Source organism: Bufo bufo, chromosome 4 (assembly GCF_905171765.1).
Source record: "Bufo bufo chromosome 4, aBufBuf1.1, whole genome shotgun sequence".
In the NCBI taxonomy this organism is placed as follows: domain Eukaryota; kingdom Metazoa; phylum Chordata; class Amphibia; order Anura; family Bufonidae; genus Bufo; species Bufo bufo.
Window position 1 is genome coordinate 41253619 of NC_053392.1, and position 21170 is coordinate 41274788.

The window sequence follows — 21170 nt, forward strand, 5'->3', positions numbered from 1 at the left end:
GTGGTCAATAGGAGCATCATACAGCTGTATGCAGACTGACACCTAGTGGTCAATAGGAGCATCATACAGCTGTATGCAGACTGACACCTAGTGGTCAATAGGAGCAGTGTACAGCTGTATGCAGACTGACACCTAGTGGTCAATAGGATCAGTGTACAGCTGTATGCAGACTGACACCTAGTGGTCAATAGGAGCATCATACAGCTGTATGCAGACTGACACCTAGTGGTCAATAGGATCAGTGTACAGCTGTATGCAGACGGACACCTAGTGGTCAATAGGAGCAGTGTACAGCTGTATGCAGACTGACACCTAGTGGTCAATAGGAGCAGTGTACAGCTGTATGCAGACTGACACCTAGTGGTCAATAGGAGCAGTGTACAGCTGTATGCAGACTGACACCTAGTGGTCAATAGGGGCATCATACAGCTGTATGCAGACTGACACCTAGTGGTCAATAGGAGCATCATACAGCTGTATGCAGACTGACACCTAGTGGTCAATAGGAGCAGTGTACAGCTGTATGCAGACTGACACCTAGTGGTCAATAGGAGCAGTATACAGCTGTATGCAGACTGACACCTAGTGGTCAATAGGAGCAGTGTACAGCTGTATGCAGACTGACACCTAGTGGTCAATAGGAGCATCATACAGCTGTATGCAGACTGACACCTAGTGGTCAATAGGAGCAGTATACAGCTGTATGCAGACTGACACCTAGTGGTCAATAGGGGCATCATACAGCTGTATGCAGACTGACACCTAGTGGTCAATAGGAGCAGTGTACAGCTGTATGCAGACTGACACCTAGTGGTCAATAGGAGCAGTGTACAGCTGTATGCAGACTGACACCTAGTGGTCAATAGGAGCAGTGTACAGCTGTATGCAGACTGACACCTAGTGGTCAATAGGAGCAGTGTACATCTGTATGCAGACTGACACCTAGTGGTCAATAGGAGCATCATACAGCTGTATGCAGACTGACACCTAGTGGTCAATAGGAGCATCATACAGCTGTATGCAGACTGACACCTAGTGGTCAATAGGGGCATCATACAGCTGTATGCAGACTGACACCTAGTGGTCAATAGGAGCAGTGTACAGCTGTATGCAGACTGACACCTAGTGGTCAATAGGATCAGTGTACAGCTGTATGCAGACTGACACCTAGTGGTCAATAGGATCAGTGTACAGCTGTATGCAGACTGACACCTAGTGGTCAATAGGAGCAGTGTACAGCTGTATGCAGACTGACACCTAGTGGTCAATAGGAGCAGTGTACAGCTGTATGCAGACTGACACCTAGTGGTCAATAGGAGCAGTGTACAGCTGTATGCAGACTGACACCTAGTGGTCAATAGAAGCAGTGTACAGCTGTATGCCGACTGATACCTAGTGGTCAATAGGAGCAGTGTACAGCTGTATGCAGACTGACACCTAGTGGTCAATAGGAGCAGTGTACAGCTGTATGCAGACTGACACCTAGTGGTCAATAGGAGCAGTGTACAGCTGTATGCAGACTGACACCTAGTGGTCAATAGGAGCAGTGTACAGCTGTATGCAGACTGACACCTAGTGGTCAATAGGAGCATCATACAGCTGTATACAGACTGACACCTAGTGGTCAATAGGAGCATCATACAGCTGTATGCAGACTGACACCTAGTGGTCAATAGGAGCATCATACAGCTGTATGCAGACTGACACCTAGTGGTCAATAGGAGCATCATACAGCTGTATGCAGACTGACACCTAGTGGTCAATAGGAGCAGTGTACAGCTGTATGCAGACTGACACCTAGTGGTCAATAGGAGCAGTGTACAGCTGTATGCAGACTGACACCTAGTGGTCAATAGGAGCAGTATACAGCTGTATGCAGACTGACACCTAGTGGTCAATAGGGGCAGTGTACAGCTGTATGCAGACTGACACCTAGTGGTCAATAGGAGCATCATACAGCTGTATGCAGACTGACACCTAGTGGTCAATAGGAGCAGTGTACAGCTGTATGCAGACTGACACCTAGTGGTCAATAGGAACAGTATACAGCTGTATGCAGACTGACACCTAGTGGTCAATAGGAGCAGTGTACAGCTGTATGCAGACTGACACCTAGTGGTCAATAGGAGCAGTGTACAGCTGTATGCAGACTGACACCTAGTGGTCAATAGAAGCAGTGTACAGCTGTATGCCGACTGATACCTAGTGGTCAATAGGAGCAGTGTACAGCTGTATGCAGACTGACACCTAGTGGTCAATAGGAGCAGTGTACAGCTGTATGCAGACTGACACCTAGTGGTCAATAGGAGCAGTGTACAGCTGTATGCAGACTGACACCTAGTGGTCAATAGGAGCAGTGTACAGCTGTATGCAGACTGACACCTAGTGGTCAATAGGAGCATCATACAGCTGTATACAGACTGACACCTAGTGGTCAATAGGAGCATCATACAGCTGTATGCAGACTGACACCTAGTGGTCAATAGGAGCATCATACAGCTGTATGCAGACTGACACCTAGTGGTCAATAGGAGCATCATACAGCTGTATGCAGACTGACACCTAGTGGTCAATAGGAGCAGTGTACAGCTGTATGCAGACTGACACCTAGTGGTCAATAGGAGCAGTGTACAGCTGTATGCAGACTGACACCTAGTGGTCAATAGGAGCAGTATACAGCTGTATGCAGACTGACACCTAGTGGTCAATAGGGGCAGTGTACAGCTGTATGCAGACTGACACCTAGTGGTCAATAGGAGCATCATACAGCTGTATGCAGACTGACACCTAGTGGTCAATAGGAGCAGTGTACAGCTGTATGCAGACTGACACCTAGTGGTCAATAGGAACAGTATACAGCTGTATGCAGACTGACACCTAGTGGTCAATAGGATCAGTGTACAGCTGTATGCAGACTGACACCTAGTGGTCAATAGGAGCATCATACAGCTGTATGCAGACTGACACCTAGTGGTCAATAGGAGCATCATACAGCTGTATGCAGACTGACACCTAGTGGTCAATAGGAGCATCATACAGCTGTATGCAGACTGACACCTAGTGGTCAATAGGAGCAGTGTACAGCTGTATGCAGACTGACACCTAGTGGTCAATAGGAGCAGTGTACAGCTGTATGCAGACTGACACCTAGTGGTCAATAGGAGCAGTATACAGCTGTATGCAGACTGACACCTAGTGGTCAATAGGAGCAGTGTACAGCTGTATGCAGACTGACACCTAGTGGTCAATAGGAGCATCATACAGCTGTATGCAGACTGACACCTAGTGGTCAATAGGAGCAGTGTACAGCTGTATGCAGACTGACACCTAGTGGTCAATAGGAGCAGTGTACAGCTGTATGCAGACTGACACCTAGTGGTCAATAGGAACAGTATACAGCTGTATGCAGACTGACACCTAGTGGTCAATAGGATCAGTGTACAGCTGTATGCAGACTGACACCTAGTGGTCAATAGGAGCATCATACAGCTGTATGCAGACTGACACCTAGTGGTCAATAGGAGCAGTGTACAGCTGTATGCAGACTGACACCTAGTGGTCAATAGGAGCAGTATACAGCTGTATGCAGACTGACACCTAGTGGTCAATAGGAACAGTATACAGCTGTATGCAGACTGACACCTAGTGGTCAATAGGATCAGTGTACAGCTGTATGCAGACTGACACCTAGTGGTCAATAGGAGCATCATACAGCTGTATGCAGACTGACACCTAGTGGTCAATAGGAGCAGTGTACAGCTGTATGCAGACTGACACCTAGTGGTCAGGATGTGCAGTTTCTTCTCTAGTCACATTCAAAGCTGCATTTAGAAGCATACTTCGCTCTCGGTTTCATAGTGTATTATAGGAGATGTAGTGCTTAAACCTGTAGATCAGTGGTTTCTCAACTCCAGTCCTCAGGCCCACCTACCAGTCATGATTTGAGAATATCCCACAGAATGGATACCTTTGGTAAATCCTGATGCATGGACACAAATTATATCACCTGCTCAATACTAAGGAAATCCTGATTCCCGTCGGAGCGTATGGGCTCCCTCTGTAGTTTACATAGCCCTATCTACATGTCGAGAAAAGTTGTATCATGCAGGAGAACTCAGCCATGCTGCAAAGGGTGCGTCTGGCAACACAAGTGACTGCAGCAGAATTCTAAATGCAGCTCTGAAGGTGACTGGAGTAAAAGACGTGGTCTCACCAGATAAATAAAGCAAAGTTTTAGTCAACCTCATGTGGCGCTTCAACCTGTAAAATAATATTCAAAAATGGAGCTCTGCTTAAAAAAATGCAGAATTTGATCGCTGTGAACCGCATATTGGATTGTAAGCTCTTCAGGCCATAAAACTATTAAACGATTGATGGATGGTTCCCAGTTAAGAGTGTGTTAATGAAAGACACATCAAGATCTATTCTCTGGTGGTACGGAGTAGAGATGTGCTGGATGGCAGGGAGGGCAAGAGGGGCGAATGTGGCCTCCAATGATCTAATGTTTAGGTCTGGGTTATGTTAACCATGCATTTTCACATCATCAGAACGAGGGGCCCCACCAAATTTTTTTTAGCCTATGGGACCTTCACCAAGCTTGATCCTTCCCAGAGCATGGGTCATCTTCAACTTGAGGAGTGGCTCATGGTATACTTATCCTCCAGGGTTCAGACCGTATGTCTGCCTAATTGTAGAAAGTTGCTCTACAGACGTTGAAGGACATCTTGGTGGAGAAGTAGGAGGCAAAAAAAAAAAAACAAACACTCAGGTTGGCTTTATGTCCCTACGTTCAGGTGGGAATCCGTCCATGTGGGGAGATGGTCTGAGGCACAACGTAATGCTTAAGTAGGTTTTCTAGCAGACTGGTTCTCAGTGGTGGACATATGTTCTTGTCTGATGGTGAATAGGGGTCCATAGATGAAGTTGAGGTTTCAGTAGAGGCAAGTGATGGTTTGCAGAGGGTAAGATTTTCCACGAAACAGTGGTCAATAGGTTTCTTGTGTCTGATGGCTCTCCGGAAAACAGGTTTTACAGTAGGGATGAGGTAGTTACACAGGAGGAAGGTAAACATTCGAGAGCTATGTCTCTAGACAAGCAAATGGATCTCCAAGGGAGATGACCCCGAACAGAAGAGAGAAAGTCTCCAAAGTTAACATTTTTGAATGTTTTTGTTTCCCAGTCTCCGGCTTCTCCGAGTCGATTATTCTCTTTGCCCAAGATGGTTAGTGATTGGCCGTGTCCGGTGATCCTCAGGGGAGTGGAGGGTTGGCGAGGAGTTATTGTAGGAAGCTGGCGCAAAATAGTTTCAATGGTGCCCTGGTTGACATTGCAGTTTTACGAGGACTATCCTGCCCCACGAAACACATATCCGCTCAAAAGAAAGACATTTTATTTCAAGATTGCAAATAGGTCGACCATCCCTAAAAATAAAAGCGGACGTACGATGAGTAAGAATTTCACGATGGGGGGGGCCAGTCTCTGAACCAAAGGAACTGCCACGGGGCAAAACGCTACTGTTGTAGGCTCACTTTCCAGGCAGCCTACTGACGCTGGAGCTGGTGCACCAATATCACCGGTTAATGTCAGGGGAGGAACCATGTGGCACTTTAAACTACGTCCATTCTTTTCGGTTCACATCTGTTGTCATTTTTTTGGTATTTGCTTTTAATAAACTGCACTCTTGCTATAATTTACTTCGGTCCGTACTGATTCTCCGCCCGACGCCACGGCACTAAACCGCCTGCGCGAGGCGTTATCTGTAATGTATTCTGTATGTACATGTCACAAGTTCTACCTGCTATGCTACAGTCTAAGGGTCCATTCACACGCCCGCAAAACGGGTCCGCATCCGTTCCGCAATTTTGCGGAACAGGTGCGGACCCATTCAATTTTCAATGGGGCCGGAATGTGCTGTCCGCATCCGCACAAAAATAGAACAGGTCCTACTCTTCTCCACAATTGCGGACAAGAAAAGGCATTTTCTATGAGAGTGCGGAACACACATCGCCAGTGTCTTGCGGATCCGGATCAGTCTGAAAAATGCATTGCAATACCGGATCCGTTTTTCCGGTGTCATCAGGCAAAACAGATCCGGTATTTCTTTTTTTCACATTTTTAAAGGTCTGCGCATGCGCAGACCGGAATACTGTATCCGTCAATGCGGCAATTTGAATGCCAGATCCGGCACTGATACATTCCTATGGAAAGAAAATGCCGGCATTCAGGCAAGTGTTCAGTTCTTTTGGCCGGAGATAAAACCGCAGCATGCTGCGGTATTATCTCCGTCCTGAAAAGTCAAAAAGACTGAACTGATGACATCCTGAGCGGATTGCTCTCCATTCAGAATGCATTAGGATAAAACTGATCCGTTCTTTTCCGGTATTGAGCCCCTAGGACGGAACTCCTAAGAGGGTCGTTGATTTTGCGTTGGCAAAAAATGGCCTGCCAAAATGTCGGTAAATAGAGCTCCAAAGACGGTCGTAGAAATTACATTTTTATTTAAATATTAAAAAAATTAAGCAACTTTGCAAATCATTTTGAGATGCGCAAGAGATGGACAGATTACATGTTAGGCCTCATTCTCATTTCCATGTCAAGTCCGTGAAAAAAAAAAGCGTATATGTTTTATCCGTGAAGCTGTCGGTGGTTGGTCCGTGTGTCTGTTTTTACCATCCGTAATTCATGTACGTTGCTCAGCTGAAAATTTACTTCTAAAGAATCTCAGTGAAAAATGGACGCAACACGGATGCCATCCGTGTTGTGTCAGTGATTTTCCCGGACCTATAGACTTCAATGAGTGTGCTTGGTCCGCCTCACAGATTTTTTACACACCCACGGTCAGTAAAAAGAAAAAATACTGAAATGTGAACACACATTTAAATCAATGGGTACGTGGGCTGTCCGCAGAAAGCACACATCAGTGAAAAACGGAAATGCGAACGAGGCCTTAAAAGGGGTTTTCCAGGACTTAGATACTGATGATCCATCCCCGGACAGGAGGAGGTCTGACACCTGACAGCCCAACCTATCAAGCCTTTCCGGGTCACCATTGGAAGGAAGGATCCGTTAACAGCATAGTTGCTGATGCCAGCGTGCACGGACCGCCCACTGGACTCCTACAGGAAGTTGTACCATTAAGACAACCTATTCACTATCCCCAGGAGGGGGCGCACTCCAGCTGATGTGAAACTACAACTCACAGCATGCACACTTGCATGGCTGTACCAGTAAATGAAACATTCTGGGAGTTGTAGTTTCTGATTTGTGGAAAAGGGGATAAGTCTCTGTTTGGCAGTGGTCCGACTGCCGGGGCCCCTGCCGATCACGTACCCCCCCCCCCCCCAGTGTAAATGGAGTGGCGGTCACACATGGGCTCTGCTGCTCCGTTCAGCACTTGTACTTGGCTATCCTTTGCGGTCTCATAGAGGGTTGGACATGCATGGAAACACAGGCCCCCGTTCTTGTGATCAGCAGGGGCCCCAGCGGTCAGACCATGTCCTATCCTCATGATAGGTTATCAGTATCAGATCTTTGGGGGTCCCCTGGGGAATGCAGCTCCTGTGAGCACGGCAGCTTCCGCACAGCCTACCAAGCACAGCGCTGTCCATTGGATAGTGGCCGTGCTTGGTACTGCAGCTCAGCCTCATTCACCTCATTGGAACGGAGCTGTGCCCGGGCCATGTGACCAATGAACGTGACGTCACTGGCCTAGGAAGAGGACGCAGAGCTGATCGGCAGGGGTGTCAGGAGGCGGAACCCCACTGATCACATAATGACGACCCTATCCTGAGGACGGGTCATCCATTTTAAAAGCTCGGACAACTGCTTCAACCATTACATCTGCCGTTCACAACTTCGCCACAGGAGGGCGAGCTTTTTCACTTCTACAGTGAGAGCAGTTCACACATTTTAGATCAATACGTCTTATTCATTAATACAATTGCACGGACAGCAAGCAGAGATCTTGAAAATGGTGAAAAACTGAAACACAAAGTCCGTTATCAATTTTGCAGAACTCTTCATAACACTAGACGAGCCCTTTAAGAGACTTTCCGCCCATTTTCTGTTGTAGCTTCTTGGCCTCCTCCATCTTTCAAGGTATTAAAAATGTCTTTATTTATTTTAATCACATCTGACTCTGGGAAAGCTGAGTGAGTCCTCCTATACAGTCAGCGACTCCAGAGCTCTATGGAGGGGCTTACTGCGAAACAACGAGGAGTGGGATGACGCCGCCGCCTCCTGCACAGGTCCAGCATTTTCTGCGAAAACAAAACAAGCTTTATCAATCTGTCACAAAGTCAAGGAATGCCAAACGCGATGGCCGCCGCTTCCATTACCTGGACACGTGACCAGCGCCTCTGTGGGAAGCACGGCCGTAATAGCGCCGTACAGCAGCTTTGCAGAGAAGCAAAAATTCTGGTTGTCGATCGTCACGTTGTAACGGAAGGAGAGGACGGTGTGAAGGGAATTCCTCTGCAGGGTGCCAGGGATGTAGGTGCCCTCAGCGCCCTGTATATAAAGCGACATCTTTGCCTAAGAAACCTTTACACCTGGATTCAATTGGCACCAGCATCTTAAATGCAGCTCTGGATGTGACTGGAGTATAACGCATGATGGGGTTCAACATGGTTCTAGATTTAATCCATCAAATAATGGACTGAGCACCCAGCTCTACCGCTGTACCCATTGTGTCTCCTGTTTTGTGTCATTCTCCATTTGGCCACCAGGTGGCATCCTCAGTCAGCGATCCTCATAGACCAAGAGCTGCACCAAAACGTGGGAGTTCAGTGTGGACAAAGTGTTCTCATTCCCTGACAGCAAGCAGAGAGACATTATAAAACCAAGTATATGAGGACATACGGATACCTGAAGCTGATCGGCCTGGAATTTTCTCCCGGCGAACCCGTTCAGATGGTCAAACAGAGCCGAGAGGAATTTTTTCAGGTCCGATTGCAGGTGCGAATTGGTGATTTCTTTGAGAGGAATGAACGGCGGGACGTTGTGGCGGGTGATCCGCGGCTTCTCCAGACTATCCACCTGGATGTAATAGGAGTCCAGGTAGTGGCCTTCAAAGGCCGTGCTGAGACAGAAGCAAACCCCATGGTCCGTCTTCTTCCCGCTGATGCCTGAAAACACAGAGGTAATGCCCACAGGCCTAACACTTCTCACAGCTGAGAGTTTGTTACAGTTGAGCAGCAAAAATCTCTCTCCTGTCCCGACTGTGTTACAATGGATGAGTGCAGGCGTCCTCACAGACTGTAAGCTCTTGCGGGCAGGATTGTTTGCACTGTTAGGCCTCTTTCACACGGGCGTTGCGGGAAAATGTGCGGGTGCGTTACGGGAACACCCGCGATTTTTCCGCGCGAGTGCAAAACATTGTAATGCGTTTTGCACTTGTGTGAGAAAAATTGCGCATGTTTGGTACCCAAACCCGAACTTCTTCACAGAAGTTCGGGCTTGGGATCGGTGTTCTGTAGATTGTATTATTTCCCTTATAACATGGTTATAAGGGAAAATAATAGCATTCTGAATACAGAATGCCTAGTACAATAGCGCTGGAGGGGTTAAAAAAAAATATTATAATTTTAACTCACCTTAATCCACTCGTCTGTCTTCTTCTGTGCTGAGCATTCATTCCAGGACCTTTGATGACGTCACTCCGGTCATCACATGATCCATCACCATGGTAAAAGATCATGTGATGATCGGAGTGACGTCATCAAAGGTCCTTTACCTGTAATTAATGCTCACCACAGGTCCTGTTCAACAAAGGAGACAGAAGGAGATGCCGGCTACGCGAGCAAGTGGACTAAGGTGAGTTAAATTATTATTATTTTAACCCCTCCAGCGCTGTTTTACTATGCATTCTGTATTCAGAATGCTATTATTTTCCATTATAACCATGTTATAAGGGAAAATAATAATGATCGGGTCTCCATCCCGATCGTCTCCTAGCAACCGTGCGTGAAAATCGCACCGCATCCGCACTTGCTTGCGGATGCTTGCGATTTTCACGCAACCCCATTCACTTCTATGGGGCCTGCGTTGCGTGAAAAACGCACAAAGAGGAGCATGCTGCGATTTTCACGCAACGCACAAGTGATGCGTGAAAATCACTGCTCATGTGAACAGCCCCATAGAAATGAATGGGTCAGTATTCAGTGCGGGTGCAATGCGTTCACCTCCTGCATCGCATCCGCGCGGAATACTCGCTCGTGTGAAAGGGGCCTTAAGGGCAATACAGTGGCCATTATTTATACTGGGGGCACTGTGGTGGTGTATTATATCTACAGATGGCACTTTGAGGGGTGGGGCCACTATAGACACTGGGGGCAATATAGTGGACATTATTTATACGGGGGGCACTGTGGAGGACATAATATATACTTAGAGCACTGTAAGGGTTAGGGTCTTTAAAAAAACAAAACAAAAAACTATCAAATTCATCCGTTTTTAATAATTAATGCAAAACGGCAGTTAAAACCGGATAGATGGCCAGAAAATGGATGCATACGCAGATGCAAAATGACTATGAAAAACTGACAGTGTATCCGTTTTTTTTTTTCTTAGGCTAGTTACAGACAAGCGAGTTCAGTGCGAGAAACACTCTGCGTGCGTCGGTGTGAGGTGCCGCTCTGACCTCCGCTCCGCTGACAGGATCGCACGGCATTATAATGATTTATAACGTTGTGTGTCCCTGACAGACCTGGAATCTACCGAACTGTTCTGACATAATGGCGTCAGTGTCATTTAGTAGATTCCAGGTCTCGTGCGATCCTGTCAGCGGAGCTGAGGTCAGAACGGCACCTCACACTGACGCACGCAGCGTGTTTCTCGCACTGAACTCGCTCATCTGTAACTAGCCGCTGCGCTGCAGGATATGTTGGCGCTACACAGACATTATTATTGTTATGCTCTCCCTGCCCACACTCTACCTGTGAACCACAGTGCCTCCATGATGCCCTTCATTTCCTCCAGCCTCAGCTCTTGCAGGGCTTCCTGGGTGCTTGGCCCTAGCGGGCGGCTTCCCTCGGCTCCTGCTGACAGCGCCTGGATCTGAGAGGACGATATGTGAGGTTTCCATCAATCTTATATATTACACTCAATGGATTTGGGGCGGGCGGCACTGACCTCCTCCTTCTGATGCCTGATCTTGGCCTGCAGCTCGTCTCTCTCCTTCTTCAGCTGCAGGATCATCTCTCTCTTGTCCAGCACTATGTCCTCCTGCCGCCGGCTCTGCTCTTGTCTGGCGGCCAAGTTGTGCGCCAAGGTCTCCAGCTGCTCCAGATGCGACATGACGCCTACCCCGCAGGAGACAGACAGGTCAGAAAATCCATACACAGGCAGTGTCCACGTTAAGGACACTACAACTCCCAGCATGCCCTAAAGGGGCAATTACAGGAACTCTAAGGGTTCTAGGCGTGTTAACCCCTTTCCACCCATAACGGTGCCAGCTATGAGAACTGACAGCAGGTGTCGGGATCTGCGATAACTCCTATCATGGCCACATAGTGAAATAAGGGAGTCAAAAGCCCAAAAATGGCAGAATTGCTATTTTTTTTGCGTCCGCTCCTTTAAAAAAAAGGATCAAAATTTAAAGGGGTTTTCCAGGAGTTTAATATTGATATCTTATTCTCAGGATAGGTTATCATGTGAACACAGACGTAAAAGAACCCTAAGGCTACTTTCACACCAGCGTTTTTACTGGATCCGGCAGGGCTCAGCAAAAACGCTTCCGTTACTGATAATACAACCGTCTGCATCCGTTATGAACGGATCTGGTTGTATTATCTGTAACATTGCCAAGACGGGTCCGTCATGATCTCCATTGAAAGTCAATGGGGGACGGATCCGTTTTCTATTGTGTCAAGAGAAAACGTCTTGCTCCACATCCTAGGACGGAAAGCAAACCGCAGCATGCTGCTCTCCGGTATGGGAACAGAACGCATTTTGGAGCGTTACGTTTTTTCCCCATTGACAATAAATGGGGACAAAACTGAAGCGTTTTTTTTTTTTTACGGTATTGAGACCCCATGACGGATCTCAATACCGGAAAATATTAACGCTAGTGTGAAAGTAGCCTTAGACTGATTTCACACACAGATTTTTAGAGGCACTGTTGCATTTTGAGACCCCAGCTCCAGCTGTCTGGGAATATGAAACTTTCAGGTAATGGTTCCATCTTCTCTATAGGGAGAAAATGCCCGAAAAAGACCTCCAGCTGCAGATTTGTACGGCTTTTTTTGCAGGAAAATAAACACCAGAGCAAATCTGTGTGTAAAAGAAACTAAAATCATACGCAGTTTTTTTTTGCTCGCCAGCCACATTTGGTTCCACCATGCTTTACCTATTCCAGCCTCCCAACGAAAATGCCAAATAATTTGGGACATTTCCCTCATATGGATTTCTAGCAGGGGTGGACTGGCCATAGACCTTACAGGAAAATTTCCAGGTAGGCCGACGCCCAGGGGGCCGCCTGAACCCACCTCCGGCCCTGCCTTCCATCAATTCGGACCCGACTATGAAATGAGGCCATTTTTTATATTTTTTGCCCAGGGCCACTTTAAGTTTCCAGTCCGCCCCTGATTTCTAGATATTATTGTTCATGATGTGTGCGTTAGTTCTCATTAAAGGGGTTATCTAATTTCTCCCCCCCCCCCCCCCCCACATGTGCCGGACCCCTCACTGGTAATATACTTACTTCATTCCCCGAAACCGCTCCTGGTCCCCGCACCGCCGCTGCTGCTTCTTCCTACACATGGATGAAAACATCCGGCGTCAGGGGGGGAGCAGCCAATGGCAGGCGGGGACGAGCCTCCCTACCATCACGGGTGACGCTAGGGAGGCTTGTCCCCGTCCCAGTCTGCCATTGGCTTCATCCGTGTGTAGGGAGAAGCAGGGAGACCAGGAGCGGCGCCGGGAGCGGGCTAAGTATATTACCTGTGAGGGTCCGGCCCATGTGGGGGGTTTGAGAAATTGGATAACCCCTTTAAATGGAATTCTAGGATTTTAATATTGATGTTCTGTCCTCGGGATAGGTCATCAATATCAGATTGGCGGGGCTCCCACTCCCGGCCAATCAGCTGTATGAAGAGAAGGCCGCGCTCCACGTGAGAGCAGCCTTTCCTTCATCGTTTACTTACTGACCGGCGACATCGCAGCGGTAAGCGGTGTGATTACAAGTATGGCGTCCGCATTCACTTCTATGGGGCGGCTCTTTCCTAGTCAAGTGAATACTACAGAGCCGTCCCATAGAAGTGAATGCGGACGCCATACTTGTAATCACACCGCGATGTCGCCGGTCAGTAAGTAAACGATGAAGGAAAGGCTGCTCTCTCGTGGAGCGCGGCCTTCTCTTCATACAGCTGATCGGCCGGGAGTCGGAGCCCCGCCAATCTGATATTGATGACCTATCCTGAGGACAGAACATCAATATTAAAATCCCGGAAAACCCTTTAATAGGAGAATTGTCTGTGACGAGCCATCATAACAGAAATCTCCAACACGTTCGGTTTCTCGCAGTTTTCCCTGCAACATGTGAAGACGCTAATAATATCGCCTCGCCTTCTCTGAAGAGCGTCTCCACCTGCTCCATGGCCGCTCCTGACCACCAAGACCTCAAACGCAAAGAAAACGCTGGACGTCACCTGACGAAGACAGAAAAATAAAAATAAAATAAAAAAGGTTAAAATAAACAATAAGAAATAATATAATAAAAATATAAACAATACAAATAAACAGGGATTAAATATACAAAAAGGTTAAAATGATAAATTATAAAAAATTAAAAAAAGAAAGAAAGAAACCTCTCTAACTACATGTTCTGACAGCTTAAGATGGCATGCTGGGAGTTGTAGTACAGCAGCAGATGTACCGCACGACGTATAGTACTAGTCTACGTATAATGCAGTAATGGACTGTTTGAATCCTGTCTTAACTGCAATGCATACATGATGAGAGTAGTAGTCACTGCAAATACAGTCAACACATAATACATTTAAAAGAATTCTAAAGGGATTAACAGAACATGCTGGGACTTGTAGTGCACCTAACATAGGAATATTTACAAGACATGCTAGGACCTATTAGGTCAAAGCAAGAGTTAACAAACCTCATATACTCCGTTCAGCCATATCTACCGCCAAACGTCTAAATCCGTCTGGTTAATAGAAAATGAATTCAATTTGAAGGCTGTAACAATTGTGTCTTCAAAATGAGCCGGCATCTAGTAATCTGACGCCATTATGTTGTAGATCATAAGCGCTCACTTTATATAATCCTCAAGGATGCTGAGGTGGAGACATGTATTATAAAATATTGAGCTCTCTAGTGTCTGAATGTCTTCGTTTACCTGGAAACAAATGGAAAATGAAACGCACACGCTGATTGGTGAGGAGTGGAATGTTCAGCCAATAAAGTTTCACATTCTAATGACCACAAAGGGGGCGGTTCTACTAATGTGATTGGTAAATAGATTGCTGACCAATCGAATCGTGCTCTGCTTCGTAACTGTACATGTGGAGAGCTGAATAACTTTATTAACAACTGTAAGAAGAAGACAGCAGGAGGAGGCTAGATGGCAGCGCTGGTGCAGTACGTGGTGCTCCGCAGGGACCTGCAGTCCAACCTCGGGTGGCCGCTTGGAGCTCTGGTAGCTCAGGCCTGCCATGCCTCCTCTGCTGTCATTCATCTCCACTACCAGCAGCCGCAGACCCAGGCTTACCTGCAGGAGCTGGACACCATGCACAAGGTGGTGCTGGAGGTGAGCGAAGGGAGAGCGTCTGCACCCTGTGCTGAGGGGGCCTGTCACCTGGGGGATCTGCAGTAAGGAGTCCACAGCACTGGTTCTATCTTCCTACTGACCCTGGTTCCCCCAGTGTCAGCGCTGACATAACAGGATTGCTGGGCATGCGCAGGAGTCCTCTCCATTATGTTAGCACTGCTCCTATGTACAAGAATATAACTACTATAATACTGCTCCTATGTACAAGAATATAACTACTATAATACTGCTCCTATGTACAAGAATATAACTACTATAATACTGCTCCTATGTACAAGAATATAACTACTATAATACTGCTCCTATGTACAAGAATATAAGTACTATAATACTGCCTCCTATGTACAAGAATATAACTAATATAATACTGCCTCATATGTACAAGAATATAACTACTATAATACTGCCTCCTATGAACAAGAATATAACTACTATAATACTGCTCCTATGTACAGGAATATAACTACTATAATACTGCCTCCTATGTACAAGAATATAACTACTATAATACTGCTCATATGTACAAGAATATAACTACTATAATACTGCCTCCTATGTACAAGAATATAACTACTATAATACTGCTCCTATGTACAAGAATATAACTACTATAATACTGCCTCCTATGTACAAGAATATAACTACTATAATACTGCTCATATGTACAAGAATATAACTACTATAATACTGCCTCCTATGTACAAGAATATAACTACTATAATACTGCCTCCTATGTACAGGAATATAACTACTATAATACTGCCTCCTATGTACAAGAATATAACTACTATAATACTGCTCCTATGTACAAGAATATAACTACTATAATACTGCTCCTATGTACAAGACTATAACTACTATAATACTGCTCCTATGTACAAGAATATAACTACTATAATACTGCTCCTATGTACAGGAATATATCTACTATAATACTGCCTCCTATGTACAAGAATATAACTACTATAATACTGCCTCCTATGTACAAGAATATAACTACTATAATACTGCTCCTATGTACAAGAATATAACTACTATAATACTGCCTCCTATGTACAAGAATATAACTACTATAATACTGCCTCCTGTGTACAAGAATATAACTACTATAATACTGCCTCCTATGTACAGGAATATATCTACTATAATACTGCTCCTATGTACAAGAATATAACTACTATAATACTGCTCCTATGTACAAGGATATAACTACTATAATACTGCTCCTATGTACAAGAATATAACTACTATAATACTGCTCCTATGTACAAGAATATAACTACTATAATACTGCTCCTATGTACAAGAATATAACTACTATAATACTGCTCCTATGTACAAGAATATAACTACTATAATACTGCTCCTATGTACAAGAATATAGCTACTATAATACTGCTCCTATGTACAAGTGTATAACTACTATAATACTGCTCGTGTGTACAAGAATATAACTACTATAATACTGCCTCCTGTGTACAAGAATATAACTACTATAATACTGCCTCCTGTGTACAAGAATATAACTACTATAATACTGCCTCCTATGTACAGGAATATATCTACTATAATACTGCTCCTATGTACAAGAATATAACTACTATAATACTGCCTCCTATGTACAAGAATATAACTACTATAATACTGCCTCCTATGTACAAGAATATAACTACTATAATACTGCCCCTATGTACAAGAATATAACTACTATAATACTGCTCCCTTTGTAACGAGTATTGGCGGTGTTTGTCCTTCCAGGTCCCGGATGAGGTCACATTGACCCGTTTAGCTGAGACATTGGGTGAGGCCAATATCGATCACAAACTGTGGATTGAACAACCTGAGAACATCCCCACCTGTATTGCCCTCAGACCGTACCCCAAGGAGGAAGTCCACCGCTACTTGAAGAAGTTTAAACTTCTGAAGTGATGGGTTGGGATGAACCATTATTGACCATCCTCATGTTCCTGTTGATGACATCTCTCCCAGTCCAGGAAGCGTATCGTTTTTATGGACGTCTGTGGGCCTGCGTTTCCACTGGCGACATCTGACCCACGTACAGCGAGAGGCTAGATTATTTTTTTTTTTTCTTGATAAATATTTTTAATTATTACGTTTTTTGTGATTTATTTTTTTACTTGTGTTTTAAGCTTTTTTCCTTCACGGTTTACATCTGTAAGAGCTTCCATCTTGCCTTTACATCCAGTTTCTTTCCAGTACCAAGTGTGGACCCAGGCTGTCACTGACAGTGCCCAGCTTCATCCATCTCAGCAGAAGTGGTCATGCTCCTGGAAGATGATGGAAGCACTGTATAACTGCTCACTCGGTGCAGAATCGGGAGCGACTGTTCCCTCTGGTAGTAACATTCTATGGGAGTACTGTGAGGGGGTGGTATCCAACATAGTGGCCATTTTGAAAGCCACCATCTTGGAACCAAGTTGATATTTTCAGATGGGAAGTTGTGTCTGTGACATATGTATCTGACGAGGAATCCAAATCTGTGCTCAATGTGATGTACTTTTATTCCTGCCACAGTTATTATGGAATTTTCTCTTTGTTACAGACACAGATATGGCTGTGAGATTAACATGGGACAGAGATTGTGCTGATCTCCGGGGGGTATGCAGTATCCCAGTCAGTGCAACGGATTTCAATGCTCGACACCATGGCCAAATTTAGTCAAACAGCTTCTGTGTTGGAACCGCCAAATGTGGGTCCCGTTGCAATTGCTCTGAAACACATTCCACAAATTCACCACCGCAACTGGGATTGTCCTTATTGAGGTGATGCAGCAACTAGATCTTGTCTGGGTGCCATTTGTGTGAAGCCAGTATCCGCCCGATGGTTTGATTCACCCTGCTCGCCTGTGACAGACGATGGGTGCTACGATGTAGGCTCTTGCTGAAGGACCCCAGGACGGCCGTTGTTGTTGTTGCTTTGTTTGTGGCAGTTTTGTTACGTCCACTTTTTGGCACGTCCAATACAGAACTTGTTTAATAAAATTTGGCAAGCAATTTGCCAACTGTGCCATGGTGAATGGGTGGTCTAGGGTGCATAACGTTAAAATCTGCTGCTCCCCGGAGATCAGCACCATCTCTGTCTTCTCCTCACTTGTTAATCTCGTTGCCATATCTGTGTCTGTAACAAAGAGAACCAATTTGTTAATAATAAAGGTACGTCACATTAAGCACAGATTTGGATTCAAATCAGATACATATGTCACATGGACAACTTCCTATTTGAAAATATCAATTTGGTTCCAAGATGGCACCTTTCAAAATGGCCGCTGTAGCTGCCATCTTGGAACCATGTTCCCCTTAGCAACATGCTACACACAGGACAGCGTTCCCTACCAACGTTTTTTTCCATTTGTTCAGGTGTCTCCATACTTTTAGACCACCCTGCATGTATGGATTCCGGGCTTGGAATCTGTACTTTACCATTTACTGTACTTTCCGTTGGCTTTTTACCCCTTTGCCCTAGGGAGGGTCAGTCCTTCCGCTCTAGAGGTTTCCTTCACTATTGTTTTTCCTCCTCTTAGTGTTGAAGTTTACCATCCTCAGGGCCATTTCATTACTCCCCTTATAATATGGGCTCATGCACATGACCATGTTCAGTCCAGAAAACACAGCCCAAGTCGGCCACATCTCTTGGACTGATGGCTGCTCTTCCGACCCAAACTCATTGCGTCATAACGATTGATGATGCAGTGAGGTTGGGTCCGAGGAGCCGCCATTGGTCTGGGAGATGCGGCCGACACATAGGCTGAGCCCTAAATAAAAGTATTTGAGAGAGCAGACAATGTGTGTGAGTTCTTTTTACTGATCATTATTGGCAACTTTTTGTAACTAATATTACCTAATAGAGACTGGGCATCTTTATGGGGGTGGGTCACTGGACTGGAACCTACATACCGTTTGTGACTGGTGACATTCTGGACGCCCACAGTGTATCCACATCCAATTATCACATTGCCACCACTCCCACATGGAGTCCCTGCCCTTGGTGATGTCACCATGTGGGCGGAGCTCCCGTGCTGTGTGAGGTCAGTGTTTCCCTGTATAAGTTGTCAAATACGAAGACCTCTTTCACACGAACGATATGGATTGCGTCAGGATCTGTTTGGGGAAAAACTGTCGGGTTTGCACACAAGTTCAGTCAGTTTTGTCCGCGTGGGTGCAATCAGTTTTGGATGTGTTTTTCACATGTGTGAGAAACTGAAGAATAACAATCTACATCTCCTAGCAACCATAAGTGAAAAACGGATTACATCCGGATGCAATACGTTTTTCATGCAAGCCCCATTCACTTCTATGGAACCGGAGCTGCGTGAAAAACGCAGAATATAGAACATGCTGTGATTATTATTTAATTTTTTCCCCCCTAAACTTCCTGGCTCATATGCGCTAACATAAGAGGGGGGAGTCATGGCTGTAGCCCGAGAGAACAATGCACTGCTTTTCTAATGTTTTTCATGGTCTGCACTTGTGATATCTGACGAAACAAGAACAAATAACAGAGACACATAAGGAGATTACGGTACGTTTTGTTGGTTTTTCCCCTTTAAGACTGGGCAGGCTCAGTGGTTAGCACTGGTGCCTTGCAGCGCTGGGCTCTTAGGTTTGAATCCGACCAGGGACAACATCTGCATGGAGTCTGTATGTGCTCTTTCCTCTAGGTACTTTGGCTTTCTCCCATATTACAAAGACATCCTGATAGGGACCTTAGATTGTGAGCCCCACTGGGGACAGTTGGATGCTAATGTAAAGTGCTGTAGAATATAGTAGCGCTATATAAGTGCATAAAATAAATAATAAATACTGGTCTTAATAAATATTTCCCCTGCAGTGACTTACGTCGATCATTGACTAAAAACTCGGCAGATTTCGTTATTCTGTACTGCTAAAAAAAAAACTGACATACAGTCCTGATCAATAATTGAAGACCACTTGAAAAATGGCAAAAAATCCTATGTAGCATGGCTGGATCTTAACAAGGTTCCAAGTAGAGCTTCAACATGCAACAAGAAGAAGAAATGGGAGTGAGACAAAACATTTTTTGAGCATTCAATTTAATGAAAACAACGAATAAACTGAAACAGGCAGTTTTTCAGCTGATCAAAAGTTTTTCACCTCCAAAAAAAAACTAAACTCCCCTAAAACAGAAATCCAACCTCCAAACATGAACTCAGTAATGAGTAGCTCCGCCGTTATTGTTTATCACTTCCAAAATCCGTTTCGGCATGCTTGATGCAAGCGTTTCCATGAGGTGAGTGGGAACATTTCTCCAAGTGGTGAAGACGGCCGCACGAAGGCCATCTACTGTCTGGAACTGTTGTCCATTTTTGTAAACTTCCCTTGCCGTCCATCCCCAAAGGTTCTCAATTGGATTTAGATCAGGGGAACGCGCAGGATGGGCCAAAAGAGTGATGTTATTCTCCTGGAAGAAGTCCCTTGTCCTGCGGGCATTGTGTACTGTAGCGTTGTCCTGTTGAAAAACCCAGTCGTTACCACACAGACGAGGGCCCTCAGTCATGAGGAATGCTCTCTGCAACATCTGGACATAGCCAGCGGCCGTTTGACGCCCCTGCACTTCCTGAAGCTCCATTGTTCCACTGAAGGAAAAAGCACCCCAGACCATTATGGCGCCCCCTCCATGTGGCGCGTAGAAAACATCTCAGGTGGGATCTGCTTGTCATGCCAGTAACGTTGGAAACCATCAGGAACATCAAGGTTACATTTTTTCTCATCAGAGAATAAAACTTTCTTCCACCTTTGAATGTCCCATGTTTGGTGCTCTCTTGCAAACTCCAAACGAGCAGTTCTGTGGCGTTCAAGGAGACGAGGTCTTTGAAGACGTTTTTTGTTTTTGAAGCCCTTCAGTCTCAGATGCCGTCTGATGGTTATGGGGCTGCAGTCAGCACCAGTAAGGGCCTTCATTTGGGTCGAGGATCGTCCAGTGTCTTGACGGACAGCCAATTGGATCCTCCGGCTCAGTGCTGATGAAATTTTTTGGGGTCTTCCACTTGACTTTTTTGTTCCATAACCCTCAGGATCATTTAAGAAATTCCAAATGACTGTCTTACTGCGTCCAGTGGCGCACCTATAGGGGGGGTCCAGCGGGTCTGGACCCCCCCTAGAACAACCAGCCAATATTTATTTATTTTTATTCCTCAGGGGCGCACCTCCATATCCATCTGTATCGCCGTCCTCAGGACAGCGATACAGATGCCTGTGCTGCGGCAGGGGAGGGAGAGGCGTGTCCCTCCCCTGTTCTTCTGATAGGCTGCAGGCATTAGTGCCTACGGCCTATCAGAGGCCGGCTCAGGCGGCGCAATGACGTCATCATCGCGCCGCCTGAGCCGGGCAGCACACAGCAGGGACACAGG

General features: G+C 45.7%; 2 protein-coding genes across 4 annotated transcripts; one reads left to right on the forward strand and one right to left on the reverse strand.

The window, feature by feature from the left end:
- Positions 1–7096: 7096 nt before the first annotated feature.
- CENPO (centromere protein O) lies at positions 7097–14164 on the reverse strand. Of its 3 annotated transcripts, none has more exons than XM_040427128.1 (7): positions 14111–14164; positions 13564–13646; positions 11131–11300; positions 10935–11055; positions 8866–9125; positions 8337–8508; positions 7097–8258 (listed from the first exon to the last, which is right to left on the reverse strand). In XM_040427128.1, the coding sequence occupies exons 2-7, from the start codon at positions 13592–13594 to the stop codon at positions 8161–8163; spliced, it is 852 nt and encodes a 283-aa protein (XP_040283062.1). In that variant the 5' UTR covers positions 13595–13646; positions 14111–14164; the 3' UTR covers positions 7097–8160. The 3 variants fall into 3 exon arrangements, with proteins under 3 accessions (XP_040283062.1, XP_040283063.1, XP_040283064.1); XM_040427129.1 differs by lacking the exon at positions 14111–14164 and adding an exon at positions 14067–14088; XM_040427130.1 differs by lacking the exon at positions 14111–14164 and having other exon boundaries at positions 13586–13646.
- Positions 14165–14510: 346 nt separating this feature from the next.
- PTRHD1 (peptidyl-tRNA hydrolase domain containing 1) lies at positions 14511–17162 on the forward strand. Its single transcript, XM_040427131.1, has 2 exons — positions 14511–14761; positions 16541–17162. Exons 1-2 carry the CDS (start codon positions 14576–14578, stop codon positions 16709–16711), a joined length of 357 nt encoding a protein of 118 aa, XP_040283065.1. The 5' UTR covers positions 14511–14575; the 3' UTR covers positions 16712–17162.
- Positions 17163–21170: the final 4008 nt, after the last annotated feature.